The following is a 22,002-nucleotide window of genomic DNA, read 5'->3' as shown; positions in this document are numbered from 1 at the left end:
GAAAGCAGTGCATAAGGTAGGGAAGAATTGTGTAAACCAACACTGTAGGTGACTGCCAATAAAATGTTGGTTCTACTATGTTTGTTATTGCTGATTATTACCCACTGTGTTATATCTATTACTTTACAGGCACTGCATGATTTTGCTTCCGAGAAATATATGAGTGCACAGTGTACAAACTGCCAGCTACTGACAATTTTCTTCTTCTTATCGTCCATACTTTCTAAATTATAAACTACTTTTAAAGTGCCAAAAAGTACTAGAACAAACATAATGTCTATAAAATGCCGCACTGTACAACATGCTCGTAGTGAGAGAGTCTTAATTACTGAAATCTATCACCCATGGCCTCTGGCCTGCCAAGGAGTACCACAGTCCTGGGTCGATGGATAAACCATGAAAATCCGCTGCATCACACCACACACAGACAGACCTGGCCTGTGGGCAGATCGGTGAGACTACATCCGACGGGCAGGTGGGAACCGAAGGGCTTCAGATTGGCGAGTCCGATTCGTTAGAGATACCTGCGAAATCACCTGCGGATTTGGGCCTTCACAGAAATCCACTCATGTGACCAGCCATTCACTTGTCACAGACACCATGTTGATGAAATGGGACCATGGTGATTAATCCACGCAACAGATAACTTGCACAAATATTCTGAAAATCAATATTAATGAGGATAGGTAGCAACTCACCATAAAGATGATAGCTCAGCTGCAGCCATGCATGTAGAGAAGACGATCACACTCTCACAACAAAATTTTCGGCCACAGCCCTTGGCAGAAAACGAGAGCACACACACATTCACACAATCACTCAGACATGACTCATGCACATCTGACCGTTGTCTTCAGCCGCTGTGTCAACAATCACTGAAATCTGATCCAAACAAACCACTCCTCATGCCTCCCTGCCTCTCGTCGGCAGCTGCTAGGCTAGCAGCAATAAGCTGTGGCAGGACTGACTGCAAACTAAGGGGAGTGCTGGGAAGGGGAAAAGCAGTAGTAACAGGGGAGTAGAGAAGCAGCGCACGTACTCAGCTGCACCCAGCTATCGACGATGCACGACACCTCAGTACAGAAACCATTTCATCTACTGATACAAAAACAAGATTTTTCCAGTGTTTTTTCAAATTTCCCCAATGTGTTTTAAATGCCCTGATATTCCCTTATTTTCAGAACATGTGGCAACCCTGATTATATAAGCACTCTCCACTGAGACATGCAGTTCAACTCAATCTGAACTCATCTGTGATCTTCGTAAACATGCTTTCAGGGTGAAGAGTTACTTCTCGTTGACGACCCTGCTCTCATAACTGCTTCTTAGGCAGCATTATCCTATGCGAATAAAGAAAACTATTGTTTCAAATTGATGGTTTTTTTCTGAACAGATGCTCTTCCTTTATGAAGAAATTCTTTTCCTCAGACAGTATCATAATGTTCAAGATTAAATATGCTCTAGGGACTTTCAATAGAATGACATTAAGTTAAAGTCCTGTAATTTAATGAATCTCGTCTTTGATCCTATCTGTAAACAGGAATTGCTATGCTCTTGTGTAAGACCTTTTGCTTCGTTAGAGATTTTCAATGTATGTGAACATGTGAAGTGACTAATTCTGCAGCTTAATTAATGTTCATTATAACAGGAATTCTGTGAAGGGCTAAAGCCTCATTCATTACGAGTAGTTTTAGTACAGGGTGTATACGCAGACAAGAAAGAAGGGTGGGGGGGGGGGGGCATCCTGGATTTTTCCCAGTTAAAAATACAGTTTTCTCTAGGTGAAAATGCACTCTACTCGGGGTGAAAGTACATTTTTTTCCGTGTTAATTGATAATATAATTTCTCTCTGAGCTGTAAATCAAATAGTCCTTCGAATAGGAAAGGTTTTATACACTGGTGTAGAGCTTCCCAGCACTCCAAGCCAACAACACAATTATATAACTACCTTGAAGATCGGATAGATAAAAAATCTACTCACCAAGTGGCAGCTGAACATATACGTAAAAGACAGTTGTAATTAGTAAGTTTTTGGAGACAGTGGCTCCTTCTTCAGGTAGAAGGGTTGAAAGGGACAGAAGAAGGGTGAAGGAAAAGGACTGGAGAGGTCTAGGGAAATGGGTAGATTTCAAGAAAGTCACCCAGAACCACAGGTCAGGGAAGACTTACCATATGGGATGAGAAGGAAAGAGAAGAAAATCATCACACATTCTCACATGTAACATACTTCGTCTTGCATAAATGGAAATTTACTTTGGAAGTAACACTTCTCATACCATCATTCACAATATTTTCCCATGACCTATTAGAAACATAAACAGTTGTGACATCACACTCATTGAATGCAGTTTGTTTCTACAATGTATTGCATAGTCTTCATCCTAAAGCCTTTGACCCATTTTGCTGTCTGCACATGCCTACATGTGCACAGTGTTTTGCTGTTGTAACCAGCACATTTTACTTACAACTAAAGTTTTATTTTGGTGCCATTCTCTCATTTATGTTTTATTGTTTCAGTATTATTCTGCAGCAGTCAAATTATTTGTTAGAGTACCAGTTCTTACCACTCAAAATTACGGAAATTTGACTTAAAACTAAAACGATGAAAAATTCTGGATTTCCCAATTGTCACTGGGCGTATACACCCTTAGTAGCCTGTATGCTCATTTCACTATCTATCATTTGTGAGTGTGTGTGGTGCCACACACTGGAACAGCAGCATCCCCAGCATGAATGCGTTTTTAAATGCAGTATTTCAAGTTTTTTGTCCTCACTTTCAATATCAGACTAATCCACAAAATGTTGTTGCTGTTGTCTTCAGTCCTGAGACTGGTCTGATGCAGCTCCCCATGCTACTCTATCCTCTGCAAGCTTCTTCATGTCCCAGTACCTACTGCAACCTACATCCTTCTGAATCTGCTTAGTGTATTCATCTCTTGGTCTCCCCCTACGATTTTTACCCTCCACGCTGCCCTCCAATACTAAATTGGTGATCCCTTGATGCCTCAGAACATGTCCTACCAACCGATCCCTTCTTCTAGTCAAGTTGTGCCACAAACTCCTCTTCTTCCCAATTCTATTCAATACCTCCTCATTAGTTATGTGATCTACCCATCTAATCTTCAGCATTCTTCTGTAGCACCACATTTCGAAAGCTTCTATTCTCTTCTTGTCCAAACTATTTACCGTACATGTTTCACTTCCACACATGGCTACACTCCATACAAATACTTTCAGAAATGACTTCTTGACACTTAATACCAGATTGAAAATTTCAATTCATTCATTGTCCAAAGCATCCTACGATTTCCTAATATATCTTTTAACAGGACCTAATTGCAGAAATTGTTGAAGGTTTTAAGCAAAGCACCTTTTCCAGCTGCACAAGTTGACATTAAGTTTTTGTCTATCAATCCCACTACCGTCTCTTTTTGTAGCAAGAATGTAAAAATCTCTACTTTTGAAATATTTTCCAAATGGCATCATTAAACTATTTTGAATAGCTGCTGCATTACTATGTTATTTCATGTGTAGTTATCTGGAAAAAAAAAGTATGATGTGTTCAAGCATTAACCATAGCAGTTCTGCATTTGTTGGACTACAACTAAATGTCCATAGATTATCTATTAAGTTAGTTAGTGGCTAGCAACACTACTGCACAAAAATACTCTCCTAACTTCCTGGAAAATCTTTTTGTTGTCTTTGGTGAACACTGTCCCTGTAGTGACAGCAAGATTGCTAATCCCTACATCTTTGGCAACACAAGTACACACATTGTTCCACATAATTTCAAAATAAGTTATGTACAAGAGCTAAGGAAGAGGTAATTAACTTACAACTATCAGTAGTAAAATTTTGCGACAGGAATTCGACTGTTCTTCAGAACATAATTTCACTCTTATTCAGTTATGTAATTATGCATTCTGATAAAAGTATTTCTCCTTATAATTTTTAGTGGTAGATATAATCAAAGAAAACTATTATGAATATAGATATGGATCGGGTGTTTATAAATGAATATCGGGGTTTTAACGCTTTATAATATTTATTACATTAAACTTATTGTTATAAATGATATGTCAAATGAAAGAGCAACTCAAACAGTTTTACCAAGAACCTCACTGGCATTGTGAAGTACGCGATTGGTTGAACTTCACTGTACCCAAGTGCTGGATAGGCCGCAAGGGGCCCAATGATAGGGCTTGTTTTGCATGGCCTCTACGTTCGCCCAACCTAACGGCATGCAATTTTTTCCTTTGGGGCTTCATCAAGGATCGTGTGTACGTACCTCCGCTATCAGCAGATCTCACTGAATTAAGAAACCAGACTGAAGCTGCTGTTGCTACAATCACTGAAGACACACTTATCAATGTTTGGGAAGAACTAGGCTATAGACTTTATGTGTGCCGTGTGACAAATGGTGCTCACATTGAACATTTATAAGGTTCTTGGTAAAACTGTTTGAGTTGCTCTTTCATTTGACATATCATTTATAACTGTAAGTTTAATATAATAAATATTATAAAGTGTTAAAACCCTAATATTCATTTATAAACACTCTGTATTACATTCATCATTCTTGCCAAGTCAGCCTTTTGAGATAGTTTTATTTACTAATATCAATAATGACCACATTGTACTAGGACCCAAAAGCAGGCTGAAACCAAACATGAATAGCAGTGAAATCTTAAATTTCAGTTGGAATACATGTCACAGTTATGGGCTGGTTGTCATAGTGGGAAATTTTACTGCTACCAAAGACCTTAATAATATTACTGAAGTTATTACTAATCCAAATGCAAAATAAACGAAGTGAAAGTGGGTTAAACAAAGTCAGTGAGTGTTTTTATACACCAGCATAGAGGAGCTGTAGTGATGGAATACTTCAGAGAAAATATGCACATGAATGTCCTGATCATGGTATCATAATATGAATAGAATTAAAGTTGTCAGCTATAAATTAGGAGACTCATGTGATCAGAACAAGTGCCAAGAACAGGAATTCACGTGAGATTATTATATATTTATTTTCTGAAAATTAACTTTAACAGTTAGTTATATAGCCAACCTATGAGGATAACATCTTCAATACCATACTGACAGACAAACTTTTTGATTAGTTAACACAAAGGAGAGAACCTGCGACCATAAGGCTGCTATAGTGTCAATAGAATAGCTAAGAAATGTAAGAAAAATGTCTGGTTAGCAAGTGGGACAAGAAACATTCAACATCCAATTCAGAAACATTGTAAAAGACACCTTAAGACATAAGTACAGCATAGTTGTGAGGGGTGGAAATATCTGCCATAGTTCGACACCCATGTCACACAGTTGCTACAAAACCAATAACAACTTCATCACAGATATAAAGTCAAAGTCTTACTTACAATTAATAAATAGATCAAAGACATCTATACAATGTCTCAGTGATCATGACAGTAGTGAAACAGAGGACAAAGGAAGGCAAAATACTGAATCTGGTCTTTAAAATTGTTTCCCTTTGGAAAGTATTGTTGTTGTTTCTCTATCCAGTAACCACACAAATGTCGAAATGACAGAGAGGAGTGACTAAACTGGAAAATCAACTACAATTTTTCAATAGACTAAAGACCACTGGATTTGATGGAACACTTGCACACTTCTGTGTTGGCCTCTGTAGCAACAGTTTGCTGAAAGTTGCTTGAGCAACAAAGCATTTGAAGTGGCTTGCGAAAGGCGCATGTCAAACCTGTTTCCAAAAAGGTTTGTCGGGCCAGACATGCCTAACTATGGGGCTGCATTGCTGACAACTTGTTGCAGGAAAATAAATATGTTTTATGTTGTTGTTGATGTGGTGGTGGTAGTCTTCAGTCCAGAGACTGGTTTGATGCAGCTCTCCATGCTACTCTACTATCCTGTGAAAGCTGCTTCTTCATCACCAAGTAACTATTGCAACCTACATCCTTCTGAATCTGCTTGCTATCTCTTGGTCTCCCCCTATGATTTTTACCCTCCACACTGCCCTCAAACACTGTTTTATGATCCATTTGGAAATGCTTCCTGTAAACAGAGATATATTAAACTCAATTCATTCTATTCATCCATGAGACTGCTGCACTCAGGTTGATTCACTGTGTTCCGTCAATCCTAGAAGCTATTCAGTAAAGTTTTGTGTTGTTGTCGTCATCGCCACCGCCACAGGATAGCTTGTGCTGAGAAATAATTGTCTAGAAAAAAATTTGACATGTTGTGTCATTTCTGAGTTAATTAGCATTGAAGTTAGCCAAACAGGCCACTGCATGTGCAAATTTAACTCCTCCAACAGAGATGCTGTTGCCAAGTGTGTTCTTCGTTTGGTTTCCTAAAACTGAAGAAGAGAGCAATTAAAAAATCTGGACATGGGACAACAGCGAGGATCAAACTTGAGCCTAAGCCTGAGCAGTATTGTGTGCTGTCATCTACGTTATGAGAACGACTGACATTAATTGTATCTGCTGAGCCACTTAAATTTGCATGTGCAATGGCCGAATTGGCTAACTTCAATGCTAATTAACTTGAAAATGGTGCAATGTATTGAATTTTTTCTAACAATTATTTCTCACACAACCTACCCTGCAGCACCCTTACAAGTTTCTGAGACCATTTCTGACCATCCTGTAAAACCTGGTAGACAATGACAAAAGCACTATCAAGATGTTTGCTACTGATGCTGCTGTATATGGAAACATATCAATGCTAGAAAACTGTAGCATAATGATGAAAGAAATGCATCAGACCAACACTTTGTACAGACACTGGCAGTTGAGCCTCAATTTTCCTACAAGTATAGCTCAGGACAGTAGTACTCTAATAGATGGTTCAAATGGCTCTGAGCACTATGGGACTTAACTTCTCAGGTCATCAGTCCCCTAGAACTTAGAACTACTTAAACCTAACTAACCTAAGGACATCACACACATCCATGCCCGATGCAGGATTCAAGCCTGCGACCGTAGAGGTTGCGTGGTTCCAGACTGTAGCACCTAGAACCACTCGGCCACTCCGGGCGGCTACTCTAATAGATAATGTATCTGTACAGCAAGAGGATGTAGAACAAACACATGCTTTCCCTGTGGTAAATGGATTATCTGACCATGATCCACAACTGATTAACTTACAAAACCTAACAGGGTGTACACTTCAGAAACCATTTTACTTAATGTGAGGGTGCTCAACCCGGTATCTATAGATCACTTCAGAGAAAATGTAAACTTGGAAGATGTATATAATGAGTCAAATGCTAATGATAAATGCAGCACATTTCTTCATAAATTTATATCCCTTTTTGAACATTGTTTTCCAAAGAAAATTAAAAAATGAAACACCACGAACTTTTCAAAGAAATCTTGGATTACTACAGGTATTAAAGTGTCTTCAAAAAGAAAGCTGTATGAGACAGCAAGAACTAGTAAAGATCCAGAAGTAGTTTTACACTATAAAAATTATTGTAACATACTGAGAAAAGTTATAAGGAAATCAAGAAATATGTAAGTTAGAGAAGAAATTAACAACTCCAACAATAAAATCAAATCAATATGGAATGTTGTAAGAAGGGAGACAGGAAAAGTAACCACTGGGGTAGGTAGTATTACTGTTAAAGAGAATGAGACCATCTTAACCAACAGTACACATGTAGCCAATGTATTCAACAATCACTTATTAAGTGTAGGAGAAAAAATTGGTGAGAAGAGTTCAAAAGAAAAATCCAGGTAGTACATGGAAGAGTCAGTTTTGAAAAAATTTGGTCAGATTGAGTTTCATCTAACAACCTCTTGTGAAATAAGGAAAATTATTAAATCTTTGAAAAATAAATGTTCTGTTGGAGTAGATGACATCTCTAACAAGTTATTAAAACAATGTGGAGCAATTACAGCTGATGTTTTGACTCAAATATGCAATGCATCACTGACTCAGGGTATTTTTCCAGAGAGGTTAAAATATGCCATTGTCAGACCTCTCTACAAAAAGCGGGAAACCACAGATGTCACTACTTACTGGCCAGTATCCTTGCTTACAGCATTTTCAAGAATCTTTGAGAAAGGAATGTACTCAAGAGTGGTTAGCCATCTCAACAGTAATGGGATACTTAGTAAATCACAGTTCGGATTTCGGAAATGCTGTTCCACTGAGACAGCTATATACAATTTCACTGTCCACATAATAGAGTCTTTAAATAGTAAAACGTCAACGGTAAAAATATTCTGTGACTTATCCAAAGCATTTGATTGTGTAAATCATGACATTATGTTAGAGAAATTACAATTCTATGGTATAAATGGAACAGCATATGAGGGGTTTAAGTCACATCTACAGAACAGGAAGCAAAAAGTCTCCTTATATGCTTCAAGTGATTCAAAGGAGTTTGCCACTTCATCTAACTGGGGTGAAATTACATTACGTGTTCCACAAGGTTCGATCATGGGTCCCCTCCTGTTCTTTATATATGTGAATAACCTCCCTTCTTATGTGAAACAAGATGCTGAACTAACAGTGTTTGCTGATGATACAAGCATAATTATTAATCCAGTGAAAGAAAGTCAGACAGAAAATGATACAAATAAGGTCTTCGGAAAAGTTATAAGTTTTTGGGTGTACATATAGATGAGAATCTTAATTGGAAAATTCATATTTTGGATCTCCTAAAGCAACTAGGTTCAGCAACTTTTGCAATCAGAATAATTGCCAATTTTGAGGATGTAGAAATTAGTAAGCTAACATACTTTGCATACTTCCACTCTCTGATGTCATACGGAATAATATTCTGGGGCAACTCAACACTTAGGCAAAAGGTATTCAGTACTCAAAAGAAAGTAGTTAGAATAAAGTGTGGGATTCGTAGTCGCACTTCTTGTAGGCATCTGTTTAAAAGGTTAGGAATTCTTAGAACTGCTTCACAGTACATTTACTCAGTAATGAACGTTTTTCTCAACAACATGGACCAGTTTAAAATCAACAGCGACATTCATGATTACAATACCAGAAAAAAGAAAGACCCACACTATCCTTTACTTAACCTATCTTTGGCACAGAAAGTGGTAAAATATGCTGCTATAAAGCTTTTTTGATAAATTACCAGATGAAATAAAATGTCTAATTGACAGCAGTAATAGTTTCAAAAACAAATTGAAATCATACCTCCTTGACAACTACTCCTATAACATAGATGAATTCTTGAATATGAGTAAATAAATCTGGAGATATAATATATGCATTTTGTGCTATTTAAGGGAATGGGATAGATAATAGAAATATTTAGGTACAACACTATAATGTAAAAATCAATAAATAAATAAATTAATTAAAAAAAAAAAAACCTTGTTTCCTGTGCGCATTTCTTGTGCATTTGACACGTTCCATGTCATAACGGTTTTTCCGTGCTACTGATCAATGGAAAACATAAATATACAGAAAGATCAATTTTTGTATGATTGCAAAATCAGTGATCAATTAATAGAAATAGTCACAACCACAGAATATCTAGGTGTACGTGTCTCGAGTAAAAGAGTGGAAAACAAAAACAGATTGTAGGAAAGGCTGAAGAAATTGAGGTTAATTGGAAGAATCCTACAAAAATTTATCTTAAAACATCCTCATTCACTCAATTCTCGAGTAAGGTTCATTAGTAGGACCCTTAGTGGGTATGATTTATAGAAGACATAAAGCTCTTTTGTATATTTTGCCACGAGTTTGACTAGTAAATGCAAGAAATTCATCTAGCAAATACTTGAAAAGAATTACTGTAATCTACAGAAGGAACAGTTGTAATTTAACACCAAGTCTGATTTTCAGTGACAAGACAATGTTCCAATCTGTATAAAGGTTAAGGCTCACTTTGCCATAAGGAAGGAAGGAAGGAAGGAAGGGTAGTGTAATATTACAAATACAGGCAAAGTACATATTTTGTAACACACTACATCACACCTTACCTCAAATATTTCTGTCCGTGACACCTCTAAACGGCAGTGACCACTTTGTGGTTGAAGTGCTTGCAGTTCAGTTCTTAAAGATTTGTGCTTCGTAACCAAATCTCGTTTGTACTTTGGCAACAATTCACTGTCCAACAGTTCCCTTGGCAGTTCTCCACTTCGTACATTTAGTGACACACACACCGAAGCTGAATTTCTATTTTCACTATTATTTGCACTTCCGTCAGCACCGGCAGCAGGTTCCGTTGCACTATTGCTACTTCCTTCTCCCGAAGTTCTTGCTTCACTGTTCATTGTTGTGCTACTTCCACTGCTTGTAGGGGACAGAGAAGGCTGGCGAGATGACCCAGAAGGTGAATCTTCCCTCCCCACGGGATCTACCCGTCCACTGCTCGAATTGGAATTTGAGCTGCTTGTTGCGCCATGGGTTGGTGAAGTGTTTGAGCTTTGTTTCCTAATAAACAAACAATATATCAACACTTTTCAATAAATGGTGAAAGCATTGTGCATCTGATAAAATAAATTTCTTAAAAGTAAATGTGGAACCCCTTACATGTATGGCAACAGAAAATGTGAATTCTTATAGATAATTTGTATATCACATATTACCAGTGACTTTTCACAGTCTGGAACATTACAGATTTGGGGGGGGGGGGGGGGGGGGGAGCAATTTTGAAACTGAAACTTCCTGGCAAATTAAAACTGTGTGCTAGACCGAGACAATAACTCGGGACCTTTGCCCTTCGCGGGCAAGTGCTCTACCAACTGAGCTACCCACGCACGACTCACGCTCCGTCCTCACAGCTTTACTTCCGCCAGTACCTTGTCTCCTACATGACGTGAGTCATGTTTGGGTAGCTCAGTTGGTAAAGCACTTGCCCGTGAAAGGCAAAGATCCCAAGTACGAGTCTCAGTCCGGCACAGAGTTTTAATCTGCCAGGAAGTTTCATATCAACACACACTCTGCTGCAGAGTGAAAATTTCATTCTGGAACTTTAACAATTCATTCTTTAATAAAATGTCATGATGTTTTTTTTTCATCTAGGCAGAAGTGAGGCACTTAATATTTATTCAAGTTAAGGGATAGGAGGCCTGTACAATAACTTACCTCGTCTGTTAGGATTTAGCATCCTGCAAACAGTCATTCATGATCTTAAACCTTCGACTGCTACAGATGCGCTTGCTGCATGCCATCTAGAGTGCTACGTCATTAATGACGACTATACTATGGGCACTGACTTGTCTTAGGGCTGCTATCAGGAGTTGAGTTAATAGTGTGACCAACCTTACAGCATACAAAATATTTCTGAACACTATAGTGACCACTCTTTTCAACTGAATTTTGTCACTGACAACACAAAATGAACAGTGAATGTAAAATACATTAAGACTTATTTTTTTTTACACTGAACTACTCTGTTAATTGAATAATGCCGTAGCAAAACTGCACAGATGTTAAAGTTGCTTTTTCTTTAAGAAATAGACATTTATTAGCAATTTTTAGCATGATTTTTCAATGGCAAAAAATGATGTGTCCCTCAATTTCAGTTGTTCACTGTTCCCTGCTACCTAATTACAACACAGCTCATTCTGCACATAGTTCTTGCTTTACTGACTCGGGAAGTTACTGAGTGTGTTAATAGTACACATACAGTTTTTGTATCACTAATCGCAGGATACGGTTTTATTGAGTGCAAATTATACAATGTCAGCAATATCACTGTCACAGTGATGATGTGATCCTCAGTAAAATCTTTTTCCACTTCGTTTTTGTTGAATGAGACATTTTATGTAGCTGCACATACAATTTTTCCTTACACTGTAGCAGTTCGAGTACTTCATTACAGGGGTACACATTTATTATCTGCACATAGTAAAGTGTGACAATAGCAAAACTTCCGTAATCCTATTTAGAAACTTAAAGACTTTCAAATTTCAAATACGTTCATATGCATCAAAGATAAGGTGGCTTGTACAACTAGGTAACCCTTAAATGTTCATAATGTTACTTGGTTTTCAAAATAAATGCTCTAAAATATGATGTGTTCAACCTCTCCTGTTTGCGTATTAGCACAATAACTCAATCAAAGGCTGCTTTCAAAGCCAAGTTGTATGTGATTTGTAGCCCACAGAAGCAGCATGTGTCACTGTGTCCTGGCAGAATGAACTGGGGCAATGTTGTGAAGGCCAAACACGTCCTTAGACAGCTTACCTCGACTTTTGATACCAACAGCCTCTCATAACTTCATGAGGACATTTCTGTAGCATGCCACTGTGACAATTTGCATAATTTGTTATGACCACACCATGACACACCCAAATAAGACTCGACATTGCCTTGCACAGTGATGGCTTGTCTTCATCTTTTACATCTATGGTGCATCCACATATTTCCACTGCTTGCTGCTACATAGTGATACAGCTAACGTTCGCAGCGTGATTAGGCAGGTGGAAGAAGTCACCTGGATTGGTCTGACACAGCAACAACATTTCCGTTTCTGCCTCAGTTTGATGTGCTTTATGTGTGGGTGTGAGCAGTCACAGAGCCCCAACAGGTAACAATGTTTCTCACATTCAACAAGTTATGCAAGACATTACGAACTAACCGACGACTTATTTTCACTTCCTCTATCGCATCAGGTGTGAATGCCAGTTTTTGAACACTTCTCTCATGATCCTCAGTTATTTACAGAAGAATGATCTCTCATTTCATCCTTCGTCACTCAGACTTGTTCAACCACACTGGAAGTGTTAGCGACACCTAACCACTGTCTAATGCAATGGTGCATTGTTGCTGTACAACTTCACTGACAGCCTGGATTATTGTGGCATTGATCCCCCTCCAGTGCAGAAAATGAATTACAACACATTATTCCACTTTATCAATAGCCCGTAAAATCGTCTTTCCGATCCTCTAGCGGGATGCTGTGGAACTGTGGCACAGGGATTTCAATACTTAACACAACTGTACACATGTATGTACAAAAATTAATTACATAACATTTTTTATTGGGGTGGTTAGTTAAAGCTTTACGATTCCCCCCCCCCTATCCCGTACATTTGCTGTAGGACAAATAGTGGAGTGTTGTACGTGGTAAGGTATACAATTCACGACTCCTATCTTGAAATTCTGTAAAAGAGTCACCACAATTTTTTTACACCAAAAAATCAATCTTACTGTCATTTCTATAACAATTTTTTCCTCTTTGCAAATCGTTTAAAAGTGAAATGTACTCTGTGAAGAGCATGATAACAAAGATAGAACAATGTCCTGATGTCAGTACTAAAACATAAATAGGATTAAGAAATATCAACAGGAGACTCCAACAATAAACATCCACAAATTCTCCAATGAAATAACCAACCTCTAATGAGATACTACATAAATGAGTTAGAAATAGTGTTTTAGGTCTCAAAACATCCACAGCACAGCGGTATCTGTGTGGCTCCACATCTAAATATGTTTGGAGTATGTGTGAGCACAGCTACAGCTCTGTGGAAAAGGCTAGCTTGCAGATAAGATGACTACATCAGCTTGTTAAAGGTCCAATGCTCTCTTTTTAACACATCCACAACAGGCAGACAAGAATCAAGATGTGGCCTTGAATGAAGAATACAGACAGTTACTTCATGCAATTTAGCATTGCACATAAAATCTAAACAAAGATGGTCAAATCTCATTACTCCTACATATAAGTCCATTACCTCACCCACTCTTTCATGTTGCACAGTCTACAGATTTATCTGTTACTCCCATTTCATTTAAGATGTACTTCCACACATCATGGTGAACAATAAAACTGGTGCTTCATGAAACAATTTTCATAATATTAAATCCGTCTTATCAGAAAAGTCACAGTTACTACTAATGTTCTACATATTAATATGGTTATAGTAAGGAAACTTCCTGCAGAACATACATAATTTAGGGGTAAAGGAGACCACTCACACATTGAGTCATCAACAGACAAACACAAAAGAAGAAAACATGCTGCTTTTGGAAAAATCCTTTGAATAATTAGAGTTTCTTTGTTTCTTGTGTGTGTGCCTGTTGATGGTGAGTCAATCCTTCTGCTATTCTGCAAGTGGTCTCCTTTACTCCTAAATTATTTACATATTAACCCTTTGAGCCCCAGTGGGCACTAGTGACTTTTGCATGATATTACCAATGCTACTGCAAGACAGAGACTTCTAGTGGTACAATGAGGTACTTCTACAAATTTAGTGCACCATCTAACTTCTGCACCACTTCAGTGCAGTAATGTGTTCATACACGTATTGTAGTAGTTCTATTATATGTTTATTACCTTATATAAAAAAAAAACTTTTTTTATTTTAAATTCAGTGTATTAATGCGATCTTAGTAAATGAGTGTTTGTAAAATGATTCTTTCATATAGTGTTCATTAAAAATTCCACTTGGGACCTGTGGAAGGTACATTAGCTTATTTGTTTCAGTTGCAAATATTTGTCACGTATTATTGTTTTTCTGACATGTTCTACATCCTGGAGAACCTCCTCACTATGGATCAATTGGAATGAAAGTTAATCTAATCTAATCTAATGATAGTAGTCATTTATAGTATTCAAAGCAACAGATATAATTGTAGGAGATTCTGACATGCTTTTTATATACTTTATTTTTTTAATAGTGGCGATATTGAGGAGATAACTGACAATGAAAGTAAATATATCTAAATTATTGCAATGTAAATTTCAGTTTTTACAACTGGTTTTCTGAGTATTACCAAAATGAAACCAATGGGACAGAAGGTAATTGCGATTCAAATTTTATTAAGTTGTAACCCCACTTTTGCTTGTTATTTAGGACTATAATTTGTTTTGGGTATATGAGTTTATGGAGGTTTCAAGATGTCAGAGTGTCTCAGAAAATGCAAATTTGCTTTAAAATATATCATATGAAATGATGGGTGGTTGAAAACTATATGTCCTAGTGGTTCCAAAATGAACTTACCTCTTTAAATCAATTGATTGTTTATTTTTTGCCAGTTTCTTTCTGTATTTGGTTTATTGCTATGATGATAAAGATTAATTTTTGAAAAATTTCACACTACATTCTTAAGTGCAACCACTTCCTTAAAACACGCAATTGTTTTCTTTCTGTCAATTTCTTCTTGTATTCATGTATTGTGAAGATAAAGGTTAATTATATGAATAATTTTAAATTTTATATTTTTCACATTGTTGCTACTCAAAGATCTAATATGACCATTTTCAAATTAAAGTATACAATTAGTGTGTTCTTACAATACTTAATTATTCAGGAAGACTAAACCTTAAAAAGCCAACATGTTCCAGTCTACTTACCAAGCTGAATGAAAAATTAATCAATTGCTTGAATTGAAAGGCCACAGATCGCAACCATTAATAAATATCTTTAATTTACTTCAGTTAATTGTCACAACAACGTGATATGAAGTGTATTCAGGTTTACAGCTATGATCATTCAGAAGTAGCACAGTTATCATCTTAAACACTTAGCATTTTCACAGGAATTGAATATTCTGTGGATTCAACTGCAAGTACAAGATGAGAATATACAGGTAAAGTTTCCGCATTGAAAATTTTCATTTAATGGCCTTCTGTATTTTGTTAAGGTCAGCATAAAGACAAATCACGTCATTCGTGTGATTATTCCATTTGCCTTCAAACCATAAACCCTGTTTTAACTCTTTGTTGCCCGATGGTATGTAAAGGTACCAGTAAGTTTTTAGTCACATAAGTTTCTCACAGTTCAGTTTTGTGTGCTGAGAGCCTGTTGTTACTTTCCTGTACCTCCACTCTACTGTTTCAAAGCTGTTACTATGCAATAGCTACACCTCTCTGGCAATAAAGCTTTAAACTCCTTGTTGCTACAGTGAAAACAGAAGATTTCACATGTTTGTTTCCATACTGTTGTCTATCTTTGTGTGCAAGCTATTGAAACTTCGGTCGGATTTTCCATTGTAAGAACTTTTGTCTGTTTTTTACACTAGTTTGGAGCATTACACTATAAACAAATGACATACAATGGAAAATATAAAGTGGACTTACAAGTACCGCCAAGCTGTGAGAGCACTTTATTGTAGCTGCATGACGTAACCTCTCACATGTTGTTCGTCTAACTTTTTCTCACACACATGGACAAAAATCATAATACTGATGGTTGTTTTCGCCCTTTGACTGATGCAGAAATTGAAGAGGTTTTGTATGAGGATATTCCCACTGATACTTCATAAATAACTGGCATTGAAAATGAAGATGACGAAAATGTTAACAATTATGACAAAGCCTTTTCACGCAGGCAGATAGTGAAACAAACCCCAGTGGTTCAGATAATGATGCCTCGCAGAATATTTCACCATCTACACCTACACCTCAAAGTGAGGATCAGCCAAACTATGAAAGAAAGTGGAGAGAAAAATTCATTGAAACAAAGAATTTTGATTACACATGCGGTGAAGGTATATTCTTACACTTTCCTTCTCTCTCTCTCTCTCTCTCTCTCTCTCTCTCTCTCTCTCTCTCTCTCTCTCTCTCTCTATCTCTCCCCCCCCCCCCCCCCCCAAGCCTGCAAAATATACTTCACTACTACGTGTATTGCACTAGAAGTCTGTTCTGTCTACAACTCTCTAGCGCTATATCAATTCCCGTGTTCTTATTGCAGGTCCTGTAAAATTATTTCGAGATTGCCTCATAGCAACTGATGGTTTTATTTTTGTTATGAAGCCAATTTTAGAAGACTTAATTCTCCAGAGCATTCTTTATGCAATACAGAAGGAAAAAAATGTAAATCTGAAGGTATATGAATTGCTAGCTTTTTTGGGAATGATATCCAACTGAGACCACATTCCCAATGAAGAGCATGAAAAGTATATTTCGTCTCTTCTCTGTCTGTCTGTCTGTGTGTGTGTGTGGGGGGGGGGGGAGGGGGGCACACGTTCTTTGCATTGTTGCACACATCCACACTCTTTGTACAGTGTCGCAAGACCATATAGATGCAATTTTATTTTTATAAAGGCTTTTCTCCACCTTTTATACAAAAGTATCCCAATATTTAAATATATTGTGTAGTCATCCAAACACATTGTAAATACTGCACTAGAATTATGAAAATTTACATTTCTTCTTCAACACATCGTGCAGCACCCATTTTCATTACACTGGGTGAAGACAGAGACATAGCACAGTTAGTAATATAAGACATTACGATAAATTAGATAACATAAAGAATATCTTTGGAAGAAAGTTATCCACAGCAGAAGGAAACAGTTAGCATTGGGTCACTTACAAAGGCAAACATACTGTGCCACTCTTACACATAAACAACATGGTAGGGACAGTTTTGCTGCATTAATGATCTCAAGACTGAACATTCCGGACATTTAGAACGTTCAGTGCTGGCTCTGTAGTAGTAGAACTAATACTTCTACTAAATATCAATCAATTCCTAATTTTATTATCGAGTTATATCATGGTTACCTGGACAACAATAAAACCTGTTTCCCAACAGAAATACAAGTACAGGGCTATTACAAATGATTGAAGCGATTTCATAAATTCACTGTAGCTCCATTCATTGACATATGGTCACGACACACTACAGATACGTAGAAAAACTCAAAGTTTTGTTCGGCTGAAGCTGCACTTCAGGTTTCTGCCGCCAGAGACAAAATGGCGACAGGAGCCGAGAAAGCGTATGTAGTGCTTGAAATGCACTCACATCAGTCAGTCATAACAGTGGAACGACAGTTCAGGACGAAGTTCAACAAAGATCCACCCACTGCTAACTCCATTCGGCGATGGTATGCGAAGTTTAAAGCTTCTGGATGCCTCTGTAAGGGGAAATCAACGGGTCGACCTGCAGTGAGCGATGAAACGATTGAACGCGTGCGGGCAAGTTTCACGCGTAGCCCGCGGAAGTCGACGAATAAAGCAAGCAGGGAGCTAAACGTACCACAGCCGACGGTTTGGAAAATCTTACGGAAAAGGCTAAAGCAGAAGCCTTACCGTCTACAATTGCTACAAGCCCTGACACCCGATGACAAAGTCAAACGCTTTGAATTTTCGGCGCGGTTGCAACAGCTCGTGTAAGAGGATGCGTTCAGTGCGAAACTTGTTTTCAGTGATGAAGCAACATTTTTTCTTAATGGTGAAGTGAACAGACACAATGTGCGAATCTGGGCGGTAGAGAATCCTCAAGCATTCGTGCAGCAAATTCGCAATTCACCAAAAGTTAACGTGTTTTGTGCAATCTCACGGTTTAAAGTTTATGGCCCCTTTTTCTTCTGCGAAAAAAACGTTACAGGACACGTGTATCTGGACATGCTGGAAAATTGGCTCATGCCACAACTGGAGACTGACAGCGCCGACTTCATGTTTCAACTGGATGGTGCTCCACCACACTTCCATCATGATGTTCGGCATTTCTTAAACAGGAGATTGGAAAACCGATGGATCGGTCGTGGTGGAGATCATGATCAGCAATTCATGTCATGGCCTCCATGCTCTCCCGACTTAACCCCATGCGATTTCTTTCTGTGGGGTTATGTGAAAGATTCAGTGTTTAAACCTCCTCTACCAAGAAACGTGCCAGAACTGCGAGTTCGCATCAACGATGCTTTCGAACTCATTGATGGGGACATGCTGCGCCGAGTGTGGGAGGAACTTGATTATCGGCTTGATGTCTGCCGAATCACTAAAGGGGCACATATCGAACATTTGTGAATGCCTAAAAAAACTTTTTGAGTTTTTGTATGTGTGTGCAAAGCATTGTGAAAATATCTCAAATAATAAAGTTATTGTAGAGCTGTGAAATCGCTTCAATCATTTGTAATAACCCTGTATAATTTATGGAGTGTATAATTTTGAAGGTAAATTGCAATATCTTTTAATGTAATAAGGGACTGGTGTCAGTAAATTTAACAGAAGAGTAACTCTTGACTAAACTGTAAAGTAAAATAATAACTGTTCTGTTCTTAAATAAAAGCCGTGATCGGAAGTTACTTTTTCTTTCCACTGCATATTACTGGTAGTTACAGTAAATTCCAATTATTTTCTGAATAATTTAAATTTTGTCTCACTGTATTTTGCACATATTTCTTGTTTTCTTCGTGTATCATAATCTGAAACTGCACCAATACTATTATAGATATTTTGAGTTTAAAAGCAAACATTTCAAACTTTTTATAAAACTCTGATTCCTGTGAGTACCTGTGTTTCGTTCAGGTTATGTAAGCCTTCATATGAATAACTAACTGAATTACCAAAACTGTTGTTCTACTGGAATAGCAGCCCTTACTTTCATTCAGATATTTTGACTTATCTGAGATTTGCAAATGTTCCAAGTTTCTTTTGTCCCAGTTGCATGTTATTACACTACTTCATTACATTTCTTATTCACGTGTTATGTGAGAAGAAGGCTATAATTTTGGTAACTTGTGTAATTTTCATTCAGGTTTCATAATTTAAGAACCTTCTCCTCCTTGTTCTACTCCATCAATCTATTAGGCTTATATTTTCAGTGACAAGATTATGTGTGTTTGCCTAACCAACAGTTCATTCATACAATGTCAAATTACAGTATAGTCTTCCTCAGTTTCATGTATATTGTTCTATTTGTGATACTTTCCCTATCACTTTCCTGCTCACTCTTATAATTTCTGTCACATTCCTCTTTGTATTGTCAGCTGTCCTGTTCTCTATTACTTACCAAAATAAAATTTTAACAACAACTTTCTCCTAGCAGTTACTTCTAGGTTGAAACATATTCCAGTTTCTGCATTTCATAGTTTCCTGTTTAAAACAAATCTGCATTTCAAAGCTAAGAAATTAATGTTGTCGCCTGAACACAGAAGTCTGTCATTTCATTAGAAGAAGCCTACATCGGGAATTTCTGCACTTGTTAGGTGATGTCTGAAACTTCACAGATGAAGTTCCTAGCAAACCAGTCAGTTGAGGAGAAGCACAAAATCACTGTAACAGTTACCATCCAATACTAAGTGCTGTCAGCAGAATTCTGTTGTGTGCACACACCACAAGAGTGACCAGTAATGTGTGGGTGGCGTTCACTTTCATGTTTGAACATAAATAGTTTGATACTGCCATGAAAGTAGGCACAGTAGCAGTAGACAAAGAACGTAAACACAGACATGCGCGCACATGCACGCAAGCACGCCCCCCCCCCCCCCCTCCACACACACGTTATTTCCAATATTTAATCCCAATTAATCTGTCCCACATACATATTAAAATTGTGTGTTTGTGCACAATACAGTAAATTCTTTAACTTTTCCATGCATTTAATTCGTATGCAGATTTAGTATGAGAGCAACAGGGCACTTGTTTTATATGCACTACTGACAGTACCAAAAAATTAAGAGTCTGCATAAAATTGAATTGTTAAAAAATGGAAATAACGAGTAGAAATTACAGAAAACAGAACAATGAACAATTGCCTTTAGGAGAAGGAAAAGAAAACAATTATCCTAACCCAGTCTTTGATTAATTTGGGAAGTTTCAGGTAACGTTTAACACATAATTAGTGTTTCCACAGCATTATGCTGAAATATTTCATTTCATGCCACACTATTTCTGAAATCAATTTCTTTAAAGTTTGCCTCTTTCTTTTCAATCATTTCATGCCCTCTTTGTACAGAGGTCATTTGACACAGCACACTAGTTCAGCATCCTCAAATAGACTATGATGGCATTTATATGGAATGATTTAAGGAAACAACAGGACATTTTGAGCTATATTACAAGCTACCACTATTTCTCAACATGAATATATAAGCTCCCATTCTGACTGTGAGTTTATAAAGATCTCTCATTTGATTTACACAGTTTACCTGACACAAACATAAGAGGGAACATGATCAAACTGAACCAAGAATAACAAAAGAATCAAATGTTTCACTAATAACTGGAGAGTTGCAGCATCAAAAACAATAATCAAGATCACCACTGCAGAAAAACTTACTTAATGAGATTTGAGATTACTGCACCAGACAGCCGTGGATCAGTGAACTGAGTGGTGCGGTTATTGTGATCTACAAAATAAATACGTCCAGAACTAGTTTGCCTCATTTCCCATCCTGGTGGTAAAGGACCGAGATCTGAGCTTACAGTCAGGTCTCGTGGAATGCGTGGGTCATGCCATGTACTTATTCCAGATGGAACATGGTAGAAATACACCTGCCCTTGCTGCGTTGTTCGTAATTCTGAAAATTAATGTAATTAGTTTTTAACCAAGTTGCCACCTCGCTGCAATGAAAGTACATGTTCTATTTCTAAAGCAGTAATTTAGTTGCATCACAGGATATACATTCTTTATTGAATACATCAAATTTAGACTCAGGATAATGATTATGTTTCATGTCCAAAATTATGCAAATACCAAATCACTCCAAAATAAATATTAAAACATTACTGATAAAAGCAATATAAAATTTATACAATCAAAAAGTATCACTGTGTAGCAGAAGTTGGTGTTAATAAGAAAGAGCAAAATGGTATGTGGTTCATACACTTGGTATAACAATAGTTTAAATATCATTCTTCACTGTGGTGAAGTAACTTTTTAAAAAATGAAGTTATTCCAAATTTTGATCAATATATTTGTTTCATTGCTTATTTTTCTAGTGATGCTATTAAGCAGCACAGAACACAAATGAGAGGCTAAGTTAATGTTCCTCGTTTGTATGTATAACACTTGCATGCAGTCTCCTACCCTGCTAAGTAGGTTCCTTTTCAGAACCTAATATTACTGCTAGTTCAGTAATGTTTCTCACATACATTTGCTATCACAGAGAACATATTTAATACCAGCTAAGCCATCACTGGCCTTTCCACATAGCAGTAACATATTACAGTGTTGCAATGAGAAACCAATAGTGCTGATATGTTGCCATACTGCAAAACACAAAGTGTTCTGTGTCAGCAGAGTGATGTGTAGCATACTGGATGCCCAGGTGTTTCATTTTATGAGGCTATCCAAGTGCTCAACAGGACAAACAACTTTTATGCTTGGGGAGCATAGCCCAGCCCCCCCCCCCCCC

The 22,002-nt window shown here is 37.4% G+C and overlaps 1 protein-coding gene across 1 annotated transcript in view; it reads right to left on the bottom strand.

Moving 5' to 3' along the window:
- LOC126235699 (E3 ubiquitin-protein ligase SMURF1) overlaps positions 1-22,002 on the bottom strand; it is a 177,320-nt gene that overhangs the window by 54,594 nt on the left and 100,724 nt on the right. Inside the window, exons 8-9 of the mRNA XM_049944453.1 lie at positions 20,925-21,165; positions 9,945-10,398 (exon numbers count right to left, since the gene is read on the bottom strand). Coding sequence (XP_049800410.1) covers positions 9,945-10,398; positions 20,925-21,165 — 695 coding nt within the window. The remainder of the gene's footprint in view (positions 1-9,944; positions 10,399-20,924; positions 21,166-22,002) is intronic.

The sequence above is a fragment of the Schistocerca nitens genome, chromosome 2 (assembly GCF_023898315.1).
Source record: "Schistocerca nitens isolate TAMUIC-IGC-003100 chromosome 2, iqSchNite1.1, whole genome shotgun sequence".
NCBI lineage: Eukaryota > Metazoa > Arthropoda > Insecta > Orthoptera > Acrididae > Schistocerca > Schistocerca nitens.
The sequence above is the reverse complement of the archived record's forward strand: the minus strand, read 5'-3'. Positions and strand labels throughout refer to the sequence as shown.